We start from the raw sequence: 15,656 nt of genomic DNA, 5'->3' as shown, positions 1-15,656 counted from the left end.
TTTAGAAAGTAGTTTTATAGCCCAAGGATGATTATGGCACTAAGAAAGACATTTAAGGTTTAACGTCTTACTACTGAGCTGCAAGTCTTTCTGTCAGTCTGGCGGTTAACTTTAGAACTGCGTGAGTGCACGCAGATTGGGCGGGAATGGAGTGAGAAAAAATGCGAGAATGAGGGAGCACGACGGATGCACTGTTGGTTTCTGAGGCAAAATAGATCAAGAGAGAAATGAGCGGATTTCTCACAGTTATGGAAATTTCTAATCTTCGATTAAAATGTATAATATGACATTACATTATAATTAGGCCTAAATAGTATAATATTTCTGTTGTAAATCTTGTAAACTTTTACATCTTTTTTTTATTTGGTTTTAAGAATCAATTACAAAGAAAATAGTTAATATTGTACCTTGTCTATCATGCATACAACCTCTGTTTACCATTGAATGGTTTATTTATTTCAAATACCGCAGATGTTCATGTACATTTTCCATACTGTTTCAATCAATTTTATTCACAATACATTTTAATGTCAGTCCTTAATAAAATTGCTGATTTGTAATTCCCTACATTGTGTTGCAGTCATTGGTCAACACTGGAAGAAATTTGGGAAGAACAGCAGGTCTTCGTGGCCCTCATTCCTCTGCAGTGCTGTAACAATGCTGCAGTTCTGCTTCAACAGTGTCAGAAGTTAAAATGAGGTACAACAAACAGTTCTTTGGAACTGAAAATTTGGACACATTTGTCAGTAATGCAGAAGTGGAAATTTGGAATAAAAAGTAGAACTGCAGTTTTTAGAATTGTACTGATCTGCATTCTTTATGATCATCAGTCACTACTATAGTCGCGGTCAAGCCATTCACCCTACTGTGTGTCAATACATCTATGTCAGACAAGGTTTAAGGTTTGATGCATGGTTAGGTCTTACTGGAAAGGTCTGGTTTAACGTCATGACCTGGATATTTTTTGCGAACTTTGGGTAACTGGACCACCGCGTAAACTGAACACTCCGCTGCAGAGGTGTTTGTGGGTAAATGAGCCACGGAGTAAATGGTCCTGTCAGTTTCAGAAGAGTTTGTGGATAATTGTGGCATGGCATAAACAGATCTCTCTGTCTCAGAAGGGTTTGTGGGTAGTGACTCAGGGTGATTTTTGCCGTCTTGAGGTCCCTCATAGCCACAGATAATATAAACATTCTAGGGGGAAAAAGAGAGAGAACTGAACTGAGAATAAGTAAAAAATCATGTTTATTAAACATTTTGTCTAAAATGAGTCAAGACTGAATTTGGTCTCTTAGACTACAATCAGTGTGGTTACAGACGTGTTTGGCTGATATTCAGAGAAAAAAAGTGTGCAAAAATGGAAAAGAAAAGCCAGAGAAAAGATGTAGTTACTGTGTTTTGCATTTGTAGTTCATTAAGTAGCAAATGGACATTCGCCAAGTCAAATGATGCACAAACACATACTCTACGTAAATAGACTTACATTTTCAGCATTTTCTTGCAGTTTGTCACTACCAATAAGTGAAGACTCTCGATCTGTGAAAAAATGATGGTCTCATGAATCATGTCACACAAATGAAAAAAAAAATAAAAAATTGGCCTAATGCAGACTGACGTCCCTTTCAATACTGCATGTTTAAGTGATAGAGCATTACCTTTACTCTTTTGTCTGTGTCTATAGGACACAAAGAGTGAAAGTCCAAACACAAGCAGAATTACTGTTACAGACAGCATGATGATGACCACAATAAAATCTGCAAACGAGAGATTTCTGTCAAATTTAATCCAGTTTCACCATTATTTGTGTAGAAACTTCTAAACTGTACCTGATTTCACTTTTACTGATACTGAATGTGAATGTGGTGATGATGATGATGATGATGATGATGACATAGCCAAAGTGATGACTGTATAATGGGTAGATCCTGGTTGGTTTGAGTAGATGGAGACTGTTTGAGTTTTTGTTGACATCGCCGTCATTGTGGTTAGCGAACCTGCACAACCATAGAGTGTTTTTAGATGTAGTATATTTAAGATTTTATATTTAATTTTATTGCTTGCCAATCTAGATCTGTCCTGCAATTTTTTCTTTGAGGTGTTCTTTGACTAAATGCCCTGGTATATATATTTATGATTTTGTGATGCCAGGTTCAAGGATAGCCAGTTCTCAAAAACACTTAATTTTCTTGAAAGGCTTTATTTTGTTTCTCTAAACAGATTTCCAATGTTTGTGAGGAGCATCTAATCCTTTTCTTGCAATTTCTCTCTAAGATTACATTTTACTCCACTAACGGATAGGTTTAGGGTTGGGGTTTGGGTTAGAGTGTACGGTTAATAAAATATGCATTACTCTTCAGTGCATCATTTACAACTAAAAACAAATTGCTTTACAACTCGCTTTTGGCATCACATGGAAACTAGAGCTCACATTTGCCCATAGGTTTAACAACAGCGGGGCATTGTTTCTAATTTTGGAAGGCAAATACCTTTTTCAACTGAAGAAAATTTGACCCTCAAACTGAGCTCAGTCTGGTTTAATTACAACTTGCTTACTTCATAATCATGTCTTGGGCTGTCTTGGGAGTTGGATCTTATGCTTGAAGCCCCATTTTGGACAGCAATCCAAACCTGTTTACCCTTTTCACTCTCAAAAATGATGGTATGAACAAATTCAGAAAGGTGAAAGTACAGATAGGTGATGTACGTCATCAAACTGTGCTACAAATGTTTCCTCACAAGTTGTCAAAACCATGCCCACAACTTCTGCTTTGCATTCATTCACTCAGTTCTGACTGTTCTATTTTCAAACAATGAAACTGTTCTGAATATGAGCTGAAATTGCTATTTGTTTTCACTACTAGAGTAAAATCAGCTGTATCAATACAAAACAATGACGTTATAAGAAGAATCACCATGAGATTAAGTCAAAAGTCTTGCATAACAAACTTCTCAAACATGGACTCTCTTACAAACCATCTGAACCTTTTAAGTCGGTCACATTATCATAAATAAAACCTTACAACATTTGGAACGGAAGTGATGTGAGTCAGTAGTTATTGTTAGTGCTCTAAAGCATGTGGTGAGACCTTTAGCTTAGTATCTATAGAGGATATTGTGGTTTGTGCTCTCTCGCCTCACACTGGGTCTTCACTGCTCATGATACAGAAGATCACCTCAGAAACAACTCTTTCTTTTTCAGTATAGCATGTAGTTTTATAGATAAAAGACTTCTGAAAGAAGAATTTCAATCACAAATATACTCCAACTTACCTTGTTTAATTTTCAGTAGAATCTTTGTATTGTCATCAAAGTGTCCAAAGCCTGTCTTTACTCCACACCAGTATGTGTGTTCATCCTCTGGTCTCAGATCAGTGATGGTGACAGTAAAGATGTGAGTCGTTGAGTTATCAATCAGAGAGAATCTTTTATCATTGGCTGTCGATCCAGAACTTACAGGTATGTCTTTATTTAGTATTTTGTATTCGCCCTTACAGAGATACTTCACATTTTCTTCATATCGTGACTCATATGGACACTGTATTTCAACTTTTCCTCTTTCATTTGCTGTTAAAGTCAAGATCTCATTTGACCCACATTTCACCACTTTTATGCAGAAAGGAAACAGAAGAGAGAAAGAAAACTCATTGCAAACATTAATTTGAGATGGTTTAGAACAGTTGCTGTGTTAGAGAGAGATTCAGAAAAGTGTTATAAACTCTTACCTGACATGAGGTGGAAGGAGATGAGCAGTAGGTGAAATGCAAGAAGTTTATCACAACAGACCTGGATCATTCTGCTTTATCTGTGTGGTGCTGGAGGTCACAATTAAAGTTATCTCTTGATCTCTGTGTATCTCTATCTTTCTCTTGCCCCTCCTCTCTATGAAATACACATATCTGTGAGGGTTTTACTGGTTATTATGGTCAGTTCACCCCTGCTGGTAGATGTCGTAACTACACAATGATGCAGGCAAAAGACATCTTTCTTCATTGATGGCCATTAAAAGTAGGTGTGTTTTATGATGGGTTTATTTGCAAGCAACATTGTGGCAGCGGGGGCGTGGTCAAGCATCTCTCCGGAGAGAGAAAGCGGTAAGGGCGCTACACCTGAGCTAAATTATGTCTAACACCTGTCTCTAATTTCAGTGAGCACGGGGAGAGCGGCATAAATAGAGCCAGACCGCAAGTAGACGAGAGAGAGAGAGCCTGGGCACCAGAGACCCTAGTGTGAAGTCAGGAGCAGAGCAGAGAGTTTATTTTTGTAAAATAGTTTGTTTACTTTGAGAGTGAATTAATGAACATTGGGAAAGCCCTGAAAGAGTGTATTTGCTGCAGTAAGGAGAATAAAACACTTACCTGAACCAGGAAAGCTGCTTCTCGCCTCCTCTTTACAAACGTATAAATGGCAATGTAATGCAATGCAAATACATTTTTAGGCTATTTACATATTGCATATTTTACCAGTGCTAGTTTTTGGAGAGCTCTTAACAGTAGGAAATAGGGTTGCCAACTTCAGCAGAGGAAAATAAGAGACACTTTCAGGTTCTTTATGGGAAAATAAGGGACAGTATAAGGGACACTGAAAAATGTTTGTACACATATTTCATGTTGATGTGTATTTCTGCAGACACAATCACTTTGCTTATAGCTTACAGACACACAATTTAAAAAATAAATGCATTTTAATGTCATACTAAATATGACACACAGATTACTATAGCTATGCCTAGGCAAGTTCTAATATTAGACTAGAGAATTATGACTGTACACAAATAATGAGGAACAGACTTGCATTCCTTTTAGGTGATTTTATTTTTAGTACAAAATGAACAGGAACAAATTCAGAGAATGTGCACCAGTGAAAAGCACAGGTGTTGATAATCTTAACTTCTCTTTGTCTCTTTGATAAGCACTGCAACTGATTGAAAATAACTGATTGTCTTTATATTTAACAAATTCATATGAACAGTACAAACAAAAGTGCATCAGATTAGAGTGCAAATAGATTACAGTGCAAACAAAATCTAAAAAATAAAAATCTAAACTTTGATTGCAGTCTCCGCCATGGCTGACAGAAAAATCAAGTATTTTGCAAAGTTAATAGTTTGCCATATAATCGTTTTCCTGGACTTTGCTAAGCCATGGGTTCTCCGTCTCCCATTAGTTTTTATATTTTTGCAGTTGTCTTCGTTTACAAGGTTAAGTATCAGTTGCCATGATGACATCTAGTCAAATAGTAGTGGTTCCTCACCTTGACCCTCCCCCTTCAGGTAACGAAGCAACACCCAATGACAAAGTACACACACACAAACACACACACACAGCTCACAGCTCCATTTCACATCCATCTTTTGTGATTGGTTTGTCTAACCTGAGATTTTTAAGATTTGTATATGAAGCACATTCAAGTACAATGAATCATTTTACAGTTCTTAGCTGTTTCAGTGTGAGAGGGAAAAATACGGGACGATTCCTTATTATACGGTACGGTTAGCAACCCTAGTGGGAAATAGACTTGTGACGGTTTAGGATAGTCACTAGTAGTGGTGGTGATTTTGATTCATTTCATTGATTAGAGTCTTTTGAATCTGTTCACCAAAAAGATTTGTTCATTGATTTGTTCATTGACTATTTCTGCAAATTACACATTTGTGGCAGTAGATGGTGCCAATTGACTGTCTTAAATTTTTTGAATGAGCAGATAGCACTGAATCAAAAGCACAAAGTCATTCATGACCGGAACAAGTGTAATTATCCTTTATTAAAATTAGTGTGTCCACAACTCTACTAAGAGACTTCAGCACTGCAGAAATTTTAATCATCATAAGTGTTTCCCCACAAATGACAACAAAGCATATCTATCACATTGATGCCGAGCAGGACACTCTATCAAGCTATACAAGAAAAGACAACAATGCTAGCCTAAAAAAAATATGAGTTTCAATAACCCCCATATGTTATTGTAATGTGTGGTCATCACTCACTTTTATTCATAATTCATCCAGCCACTGTTCTTGTTTAAACAGATTGACGAACTGAACGAATGACATGCAGCTCCTCCTCTTGTTCAGCCGGTCAGCAGATCATTCATGAATGAGATGACTGATTCATTTAATTTGGTCACGAACAAGTTTACCAGTACATTCAGTTCGTTCACAAACTAGGTGACCAATTAGTTTAGTGAGGAGTATATTTGTTCAGCGGTCAAACCAATGTTATGCTCCTTCACAGTCTGCTATGCTATTGGCTCATGCTAAAGTCAGTCTTTACAGGCATGAGAAGCCACCAAAGCAGTCACTCACTTCAAAATAGAGCTCATTGGCTTAGAAAGGGAGAGACATCAGTGAACGAGAAATATGAGTCAGTGTATGGAAGTGAATGAGAACGATTCATTCACTAAAAAGATTTGTTGAAAAAGACTGATTTATTCCGGAATGAAACATCACTATTAGTGTAGGGCTTGTGGTGCCAATCAGCCAATCAGAATTGTCAGGATGTCGTTTTTCTGTGGTTCCAGATTAATTGGTCACATGGCATTTACAGCTTACATGATTGGCTAAAAACACCTGGATGCAGAACTCAGCGCCCATGAGCTAGATGGCTGATTTAAATTTGCATACTTGTAGGGCAAGCTATAGACCATTTCAAGCATGAAACCAATAACAAAGGATGTAGAACTCTACTGATCGTGAAGCATTTCTGGTATCATTACCGAATCATTTAAATAAGGATCTGAGTTAAGATATTTTTTCAAAGAACAGCAAACGTTTACCTGAAGTGACTTATCCAGATGTGTTGTTGATACTGAACAAGTCTACCTGAAAGAAGAGATGAAATTGTATCGTAGTTTAGATGCTCACAATTATTTCCTCAGCAGAGAGATCATGAATATTGGATTGCTCTTATTATATTCAATGAAGCTGTTCAATGAAACTCTGTGTGACTTCAGACAAGGTAAGTAATTCTTTTTTTTATAATAAAAATATTTTTCTTGTCTCTTTCTTCTAGATAAAACATCTGCTAAATGACAAAATGTAATAGTAAATGACTTGTGCAGCTTCATTTATTATAATGGGAGCGATAGCCACTTTTAGAACTCTACCTCTCAAACTTACAATTATTTGACATAAATTCCGTTCATCTACCAGAGATAAGATGTGTGCTACAGTTGTTGGTACTGCATGTATCCAGCCACCTCGCTTCACTGAATGTGTCCATTTGAGGTTGTTTTTCGAAGATCTAAACACTTCTTAATTCCAGGCATCCAGAGAGCATCCAGACACCGAACAACATGATCCACATTTAATATTAACGTTGAAGTGCCACCCGCTGTTGTTTTGAATGAGTTTAACAACTAGTAGGAAATGTTCATGGAACAAAGATGTCACTCCCTTAAACTTATGAATAGTCCTTGAAATGGTCTATGTGTATCAGCCGAGCAATGCTAACAAACAATTTTGAATCAGAATGCTACCTTGATAACATAGCAGTAAAATGCATGTTTTTGTACCTAGTATCTTTTGCACTATACTTCCTAATGTTTGAAATGCTGCATTATTATTGCTGTAGTTGTTTACTTTTGTCCTATTCTGCTATAAGTGTATGGAGAAGATATCTCAAGAAAAAATCTTTGGTCAACCGACTTAAAACTCAAAGCTATCCATGACACTAAAGGATTGTTCCCTAATCAACACATTGAATACAGAGATACTCAGGATGAATCTGGGAAGATTTCAGCAACATTTCATCTCCAATTCCCAACACTGAAAGGCCATAAGGTGGCAAATATTAAAATCTTTTAGGCAACTGATCATCAAATCAGATTTCTTAAGGTGTTACTGAATGTATTGTTATGAAAGTCAATAAATTCAAAAACAATTGGGCTTAAAATAATCTGTGAATGTGAAAATTGTTAAAAAATGTTTTATTTGATTGTAAAACAAGATGAGGAGGTTTTTCTTTTAATGGTGAGCCCATTTACATGCACACCAATATGCTTGTCACAGTCCGTCTACCTCATGTGCTTCAAGGACTCTTATTTTGAAGTTTTCCCTTGGACTACATCTCCCATAGTTCACTTCCCTCATCACTTCCATCTGCTCCTCATCATCCTCACCTGTATTCCATTCCCTCATTTAGTTACTTGTGTATAAATACCCTCTAGTTTTCTATTGTTAGTCCTTGAAGTATTACATTGTGTTGAAGTGTTTCGTTGTTTTGCTATTTTGTGATGTTTAACTTTATCGTTTGTTCCACTCCAGCATTTATAATTAAAAGATTGAAAGTATCTACTCCTGCGTCGCTTCCACTCCAAGAACCCAGTGTTACAATGCTGATTACTCCCCCAAAATCAGCTTATTTAAAAATAAGAAATCCACATTTACATGACATTTGAAATAATCATGTTATTCTCTGCTTTTGACATCAAATTGTGAAGAGGCATGCACACAACATGTGCGCACAGTGGATGAGCCGGTAAGAACGGTGGTTAAGGTGTTTACATGCAATGTGAAATTGGGGTAATGGGCAAAAATCTACCCATGTTGATAGGTTGTTTCTCAAGCCATTTATGACTTTACACCAATGAAGGAACACCATTTAATGCATTTTACATTTACATTTGGCAGATGCTTTTATTCAAAATGACTTAGTGCACTTATTACAGGGACAATCCCACCCCCCCAGAACAACCTGTATTTAAGTGCCTTGCTCAAGGACACAATGGTGGTGGCTGTGAGGATCAAATCAGCAACCTTCTGCTTACCAGTTCTGTGCTTTAGCCCACTACGCCATCACCACTCCACGCGTTTACTTGACCACACGTTTGTGAATGTAAATGCGCTTATTGTTCATGTTCATACTGGATGAGCACGTTTATAATACATATGCTTTTATAGCGGAAGGTAAAATGGTTCCCTCTCATGTGACTCGAGCTGCATTATTGCATTTGGGACATGCCCTGAGTGTCACTTGGTCTGATGCCCTTATACAATCACGGCAATTTATTGGCTGGTGGCGTTTAGCGACACACTCCTAGGGAGCTACGTCACAAGCTCCATAAAGGCGCTTGCTTTTGAGCCGTCAAGTCAGATTTTCTGTTCTTCAGTGCACGATTTCATCAAAGCCCATGTTTGTTCCAACGACTCATGTCGAAGCAAAGATCCTTGATCCTCCCTTTTGAGTGCCATTTTTGTAAATATTACAAGGGTTCGACTGAGACAACTGCGCTTTTTGAGGCTTGCAATTTCTCACCACGAGGCATTATCTCCACCTATCCCTGTTCCATGGCCTCCAAATTTGGAGCTCCATGTGCGGGAGCCGTTTGGGATTTCGGCTTTGTGTCTGAGAAGTTGGAGTGTGAGTAGACATCGGGTTCTTCCTCATGTTTGTCACACTCCCTTTGAGCGAGAGCGCGAGTCTAGTCGGACATGCTCTGAGGCCTAGCTCGGCGGCCATTTTCTGATGAACAAAACATGCAAAAGAGTTACCTTGCACGTCTTGAGCCATCACATTAAGAACGCTGTTTGAGAGAGATTGACATCGGAAGGTAAGGAATAAATTTGCCCCTTGTCTTTTCTCTGTGTTATTCTGGGAGAATGCACATGAATAAGGCAATGAAGGAGCAGCCTCAGCCTTTCTCTCTCTCCATTTCTCGTTTGTAGTGCACTGCTCTTGGCGAAGGAGATCATGCATAAACTGATGAGGCCGGCCGCAGAGCGAGGTGGCTGGAATAAGATAATATTCCCTAGCGGAGTGATTGCGGACCAACACGTGAGTGTTTCGTCTGTGCAATTATTCTTTTGGGATTTCTATCAGGAGATGCGAGGTATTTTAACTTGTTTTCTTTCTTTTGTACATTCGTGGACCACGCGGACGTTCTGGCGAGACAAGAGACGTGAATACACCCAGAACTGAACATGTCACTTAAGAAGAGCTGAATTTGTACAGAAAATAAAGGAATACACTTTAACCACTGTAAACTAAATGTTGCTGATTAAACACTAACCAAGCATTGTGAATAAACGTGGCTGATTTTAAACATCATGAAAATCATAACCCAAAATTTCATGTCAGAATGACAAAACTGTACCCCAACATAAAATTTCACATTGATAAAAATCTGATTCTCTCTGCGTCAGTCTTTGACGGCAAACGTTTCTCATTGAAAGCAATGCGCGGGGGGGGGGGGGGGGGTCCAAATCGCCAGCAAAGATATAGGGAGCCCCTTACCTAACCCTTTCCCTAACCATTTGTGGAGGTATCACCCCTTTTGGAGTTGGTGCAAACCCCTTTTGAAGTAACCCCACCCCCTTCAGGAGAAACCATGCCCCATTTGGAGATCTCCAGCCTGCAGCTATACCTACCTGGGAAACTGACTCCAAAGTGTGCTTTTGTTGTCCACCTATTGATGCGCTGGTCTCTTGCACAAGTAGCAGTATTTGATGCCTCGGGAGTGAGAATGGGTTGAAAAACAAAGTGTACTTTAGCCTTAGTTCTGGTCACCATTCACTTGCATTGTATGGACCTACAGAGCTGAGATATTCTACTAAAAATCATAATTTGTTTTCTGCAGAAGAAAAAAATTCATATATACTGTATCTGGGATGCAGGGCCATATTAATGCACGGGCTTATGGGGGCTTTAGCCCCGGGGCCGTGGCTGCAGCCCCCCTTATCAATTTCTGTAAAATACTTTTTCCTTAAACAACACAATATTTTAAATGAACAACTTTGTTGGAGTCTGATGAATGGAAAAATACATTAAAAAAAAAAATAATAAAAACACACACAAAAAAAACAAGCAAACATGTCATCCTTTAACTGCTTTTTTGTTGAGATTTTGTCAAAATAGCAGCGCAGGCTTCCAGCCTTACAATAAAAAGCAGAATTACTGAAAAAAAAAGAAAGAAATCCCAGCTGGTCAAAATTTGCCATATGACATACTTTGTTATATACACACAAATATCAAAAGTACACACAAACCACATACACACAAATATCAAAAGTAACATGCAACCACAAAACAGCTCATATCCTGTTATAACAGTATAATTAACAAGCATCTTACCCCATTTTACTTACATTTAGTAAGTACATTATTATTTTTATTTTTTTTAAGCATTAACCTCACTAAATCTTGTTAGATTTATTCTTTTAAAAAAATAATTAAAAAAGCAATTTGCCAATGGGGTCTTAATTTCTTAAAATGCGACTTCACTTCTCAAGTAAATATATCTTGTTTTAAAGATTTTAACAAGGTTTAGATATTTTTACTGAAATCCAAGATGAAATGACTGATTAAGAGCATGATTTTATGGAGTGAATTAATGTTATTCTGAAGAGGGCTTAGGTTACTCCATCTGACACAAGGACAAAGTGCCACAATCCACCTTAAATCCAGCATAGAGCGGTTCAGTGAATGTGGTGTTAAAAGTGTGTAAGTGTGTGAGTGTGTGAGTGTCAGAAATGCTGTAGAATGTTAACGTGCCAGCTGCCGAGTCCACATACACTCCTACTCTGGACGAACGAGAGCTTGGAGCCTTTACGTTAATGTTCACTTCATCGTGAGAAACATATGTAATCTCCCCACAGGTAAGCTTCCACGACACATCATTGTTTCCAAGTTTACTGGCCCCCATCATAGCAAGATTATAGTTCTTGCGAGGTATGCCTTTGTACGTTACTTCCACCACCCCCTGTGAACCACTCCATTCAGCCTCCCAGTAACAGCGTCCAGTCAGACACTCTCGACACAGAATCTGGCCACAGGGTTCAAATCTGTCTGGATGATCAGGATATGACTGCTTCTCAGTTACTCGTGTCACCCGTCTGTTTTCATCAGAGAGAAAGAGCTCATTGTGTGCTGTGTCTGGATCCAGTGTAAGATTACAGGCATCTGTGAGACAGAACATAATTTACATTAGGGAAATAAACCACTGTTTTACTTTTATTTTATTTATTTTTTTAATTATATTTCATTCTACACATTTTCTTTTTATGTATGCGTTTAAATGTGTATGTATAATGGTACTAATGCTTTGGCATTGTAAAGCTCCTTTTACCATGGCTATAAAAAAAGAGAGAAAAGTGATAGATGCAGACTTACACTTTCTTATCCCTGATTTGATGAAGTGTTGACCATTAGGATCAGTTCTGCAGAAAATAAATAAGTAAACAATACATGAACAAAATGGTCATTAGAAGCAAGTAACAGAAAAGTATTTGCTTGCTTTTGTTATACATGTAGGGTTAATGACAAATAAGGATGTCCAATATGATGAAAAGGATATTTTCTAGTTTCAGTAACATGTGCTATGTTCTTTGTATTAATTATATTATATATATATAAACATATAAAAGGTCAAGTGATCTGATCTCTGGACAGTTAAAAAGAAATTGAAAACACATTTATTAGAATGGAGGTGTATTTCAAATAAGTCATTGGCTACATGAATTAAATTCTTCATGTATTTTTGCATTTAAACTTGATAGATCCAGACAAAACTGAATATCACATCATTAGTCATGTTTCCATCCTAGTTCCAGATTTAATTTATGCGGAAAATCGGAATATTGCAGAACAATTTGTGAATAAAGCAGCGGTTCCATTCCCATGTGTTCAAGAGAACAAAAACATCACTTCTGGGGAAATTGACACATTATAGAAATGAAAAATTAAGTTGAAACTAGAGGCCTGGACCTGGCACAACAGAATGCAGCACAGGACAAGTTTTAATTACTGAGTGCGGTTGCGAGCAGGAAGACACCTATGTGTGCACAAGGAGTGGGAGAAAGAAATTACTTGCGAGACTCCCGCAAAATATTTACATTTTTTAAATATATCAAAATATAAATACTTTAAATATCTATCTAATATTTAAAATAAAAGTTACTCAAATGTATTCAAGTTACTCAGAATTGGTGGTTATTATACACAAATTGCGGATGTTATACATCTATTGCGGATCATTTTTTTTTTTAGCTGAATGACACTGAAGATATTTTGTTATTAGGGGATATTTTAGTTAATAAGTTTGTTTTAGTTAGTAAGTCTGGAAAGGCATTACTACTAAAACAGCCAGTATATTTGTATAAGTTTAAAAAAAAAAAAATTCACTTTACATTGTAAAATATAAACACAAACAATGTTATCGAAACATGTTTTTTCTTTTTCTCTTTCAGTTTTTTAATGGGTGGGAAATGGATAAAAATAGCTTATGTAAAAATGGCACCTCGCTGGCCCAATGGCGGAATCCAGCGAAGTGGTGAAGGTATCTGCACGTTCGTCTTTTCTGCCACACTTGTGTTTTGGTGTCTTAATTAGTTTTAGTTAAGACCGAATCTGACTCCAGTTAAATTAGACCTCGAATTTAGTTTGAGATTCCAGTTATTACTGATCATCAATTGAGATATTCTCTAGATTTGGATACTTGATTGTTCTAGTTAATTCTATACTTTTAAATTGCACTCGTTCATTCGCAATCCTGTCGCTTATGGTCTCATGCCGGCCATGTTCATGTATCCAACGGTCACAAACTTGTCAGTTTGATCTTTAGCCAGAGGTAAATGAACTAATACTAAAAAGAATGAGTACTACCGCAGCTTATCTATTTCTAATTAGTAGTTTTGCTTAGTTTCTATAGATCTGTATACACTTAATTAATGTAATATTATCTCTAAACAGAGGTAAATGACTAACACTAGTTGGATAAGGCCGACCAACATACCATTACCCAAATAGTACTTTTGTTTAATTCTATATTTTCCTATTACCCTTGACTAGAATAATATTAGCATTAAACAGGGGTCATGACTAGTGCTATCTAGACTGGTTGATCAGTCTTACATTGTGCCAGATAGTACTTTCTTTAGCCTTTACAGTCTATTACACTTAACTAAAGCCAAATGGTTAATCAGAAAGCTTAAGATCCCAGTTGATGTGCTCCATGCTCCATCAAATGCTGGGTCTTAGTATGTATTAACCCTGATCACAGATTTGCGGTAACAGGAATTGAATGTGATCTACTAAAGCCAATAATTTCAGAATAAGTCAGAATAGAATCAAGTTTAACAATTTATTAGTCAGGTAAATATGTACCAATTACATAACTAATCAATTCAGAGACAATCAATACAAAACATGTAATGCTCAAAGATGAATCTTAAGAATAACAGATGGATACCTGACTGGGATTTCTAGCTACAGAAAATTCCAATGAACAATGTGATACATTTCCTTAAATACCCAAACTAGAGAAAACATAAACAAAGGGAATCTGGGAGTGGTTAGGTTTGGAACTACTGGGTTCATCTGCATACAGGAGGTAATTTAGATGAAAGGCCAAGGAGGGAGGCGCACCCCGATGCTGTGGCCAGAATTTCTCTACATTCATAAAACTCTGTTACCAGATATTCTACTGTTGTGGGGATGAGACCATAGCACCAGTCGCACTAAGACCTTTTAAATGATACCTAATATACCTAGTTACATTATTTGTACTATAATGATATTTTGTTACATACAGATCTTAGTTGAGTTTTAGCTGACTCTGAGCTTGAAGGCAGAGGAGAGAGAGATGGGGAAGAGAGGAACAAATGGAGAACGACAACAATGAGGCAGTTCTTGCTTAGTTGGGTGTGAGATGGTATCTTTGCGAGAAAGTTTCTAGGCTGATTTTCTCAGAGATTTGATCTTTGCCTCCCTGGGGAGTTTTTTCCTTAGAATTCAAAAACCTTGGCACCCCACTTTACACTTATGACACCGAGCGGGCAGGAGCAGGACAGAATCTTATGGAAGTGGGACTGAAAAATCTATTTGGACCTCTACCTGCTTTTGCGGGCGGTTGCATGAGAGAACGTGAATGTTGCGGGCAGAAGCAGAAAAAATATGACACATTTTTGTGGGAGTGGGACAGAACCTCGCGAGAGCGGGTCCTGCGTAGACCTCTAGTTGAAGCCACCATGGCTCTTTTATTAAATCTAATGAATGAAGAAATTGTGGTTTAGAGCACCCAGACATAACGCTCTGACAAATGCTCTGATTCCTATATAAATTCTATAGGAATAAATTCGGTAAATGTGTTTCAGTCGTAGTTTATGCACGTCTTCGTCTTTGTGTGATATTCCAAAATTCACATAAAAATACAGTATGTGGAGGGGAATCCAGCTATTGACCCACTACTTACTTGAGTTTATCCAGTTTGCAGTTTGGATCATTGAGTCTCTCAGAGAGCAGACTGACTCCTGATTCACCTGGATGATTGTAGCTCAGATCCAGCTCTTTCAGGCGTGAAGGGTTTGAACTCAGAGCTGAAGCCAGATAACAACAGCCAACTTCTGTCACCATACAACCAGATAATCTTCAGAGGGATTAAAAAAGACAATATTATATCTGAACACCAAACATAAGACATAAAACAAATCAAAAATAGACTTTCCCTTATGCTAGAATGACTTCCTGAAGTCTTACCCCAGTATCTCTAGTTTACAGTTTGTACTCTTCAGTGCATCAGAGATCAGCTTCACTCCTGAATCCTGCAGGTCATTGTTACTCAGATCGAGCTCTCTCAGGAGGGAATCTGAGCTGAGAATCAAGGAAAGGACCTCACAACTCTTCTCAGTGAGGTTACACCAGCTTAACCTGCATTAGAACATTTAA

General features: G+C 37.5%; 2 protein-coding genes across 2 annotated transcripts in view; both read right to left on the bottom strand.

Annotated features, from left to right (window-relative positions):
• Positions 1-15,656, bottom strand: part of LOC127444814 (uncharacterized) — a 40,840-nt gene that overhangs the window by 17,459 nt on the left and 7,725 nt on the right. The window contains exons 8-15 of the mRNA XM_051704355.1: positions 15,468-15,640; positions 15,184-15,357; positions 12,105-12,151; positions 11,354-11,894; positions 1,827-1,994; positions 1,656-1,675; positions 1,484-1,536; positions 927-1,194 (exon numbers count right to left, since the gene is read on the bottom strand). Of these exons, the coding sequence (XP_051560315.1) occupies positions 927-1,194; positions 1,484-1,536; positions 1,656-1,675; positions 1,827-1,994; positions 11,354-11,894; positions 12,105-12,151; positions 15,184-15,357; positions 15,468-15,640 (1,444 nt within the window). The remainder of the gene's footprint in view (positions 1-926; positions 1,195-1,483; positions 1,537-1,655; positions 1,676-1,826; positions 1,995-11,353; positions 11,895-12,104; positions 12,152-15,183; positions 15,358-15,467; positions 15,641-15,656) is intronic.
• On the bottom strand, positions 903-4,568 carry LOC127445480 (CMRF35-like molecule 5). The gene is made up of 6 exons (XM_051705594.1): positions 3,723-4,568; positions 3,271-3,603; positions 1,827-1,994; positions 1,656-1,754; positions 1,484-1,536; positions 903-1,194 (listed from the first exon to the last, which is right to left on the bottom strand). Exons 1-6 carry the CDS (start codon positions 3,790-3,792, stop codon positions 916-918), a joined length of 1,002 nt encoding a protein of 333 aa, XP_051561554.1. The 5' UTR covers positions 3,793-4,568; the 3' UTR covers positions 903-915.

This window comes from Myxocyprinus asiaticus, chromosome 8, assembly GCF_019703515.2.
Source record: "Myxocyprinus asiaticus isolate MX2 ecotype Aquarium Trade chromosome 8, UBuf_Myxa_2, whole genome shotgun sequence".
Lineage (NCBI taxonomy): Eukaryota > Metazoa > Chordata > Actinopteri > Cypriniformes > Catostomidae > Myxocyprinus > Myxocyprinus asiaticus.
The sequence above is the reverse complement of the archived record's forward strand: the minus strand, read 5'-3'. Positions and strand labels throughout refer to the sequence as shown.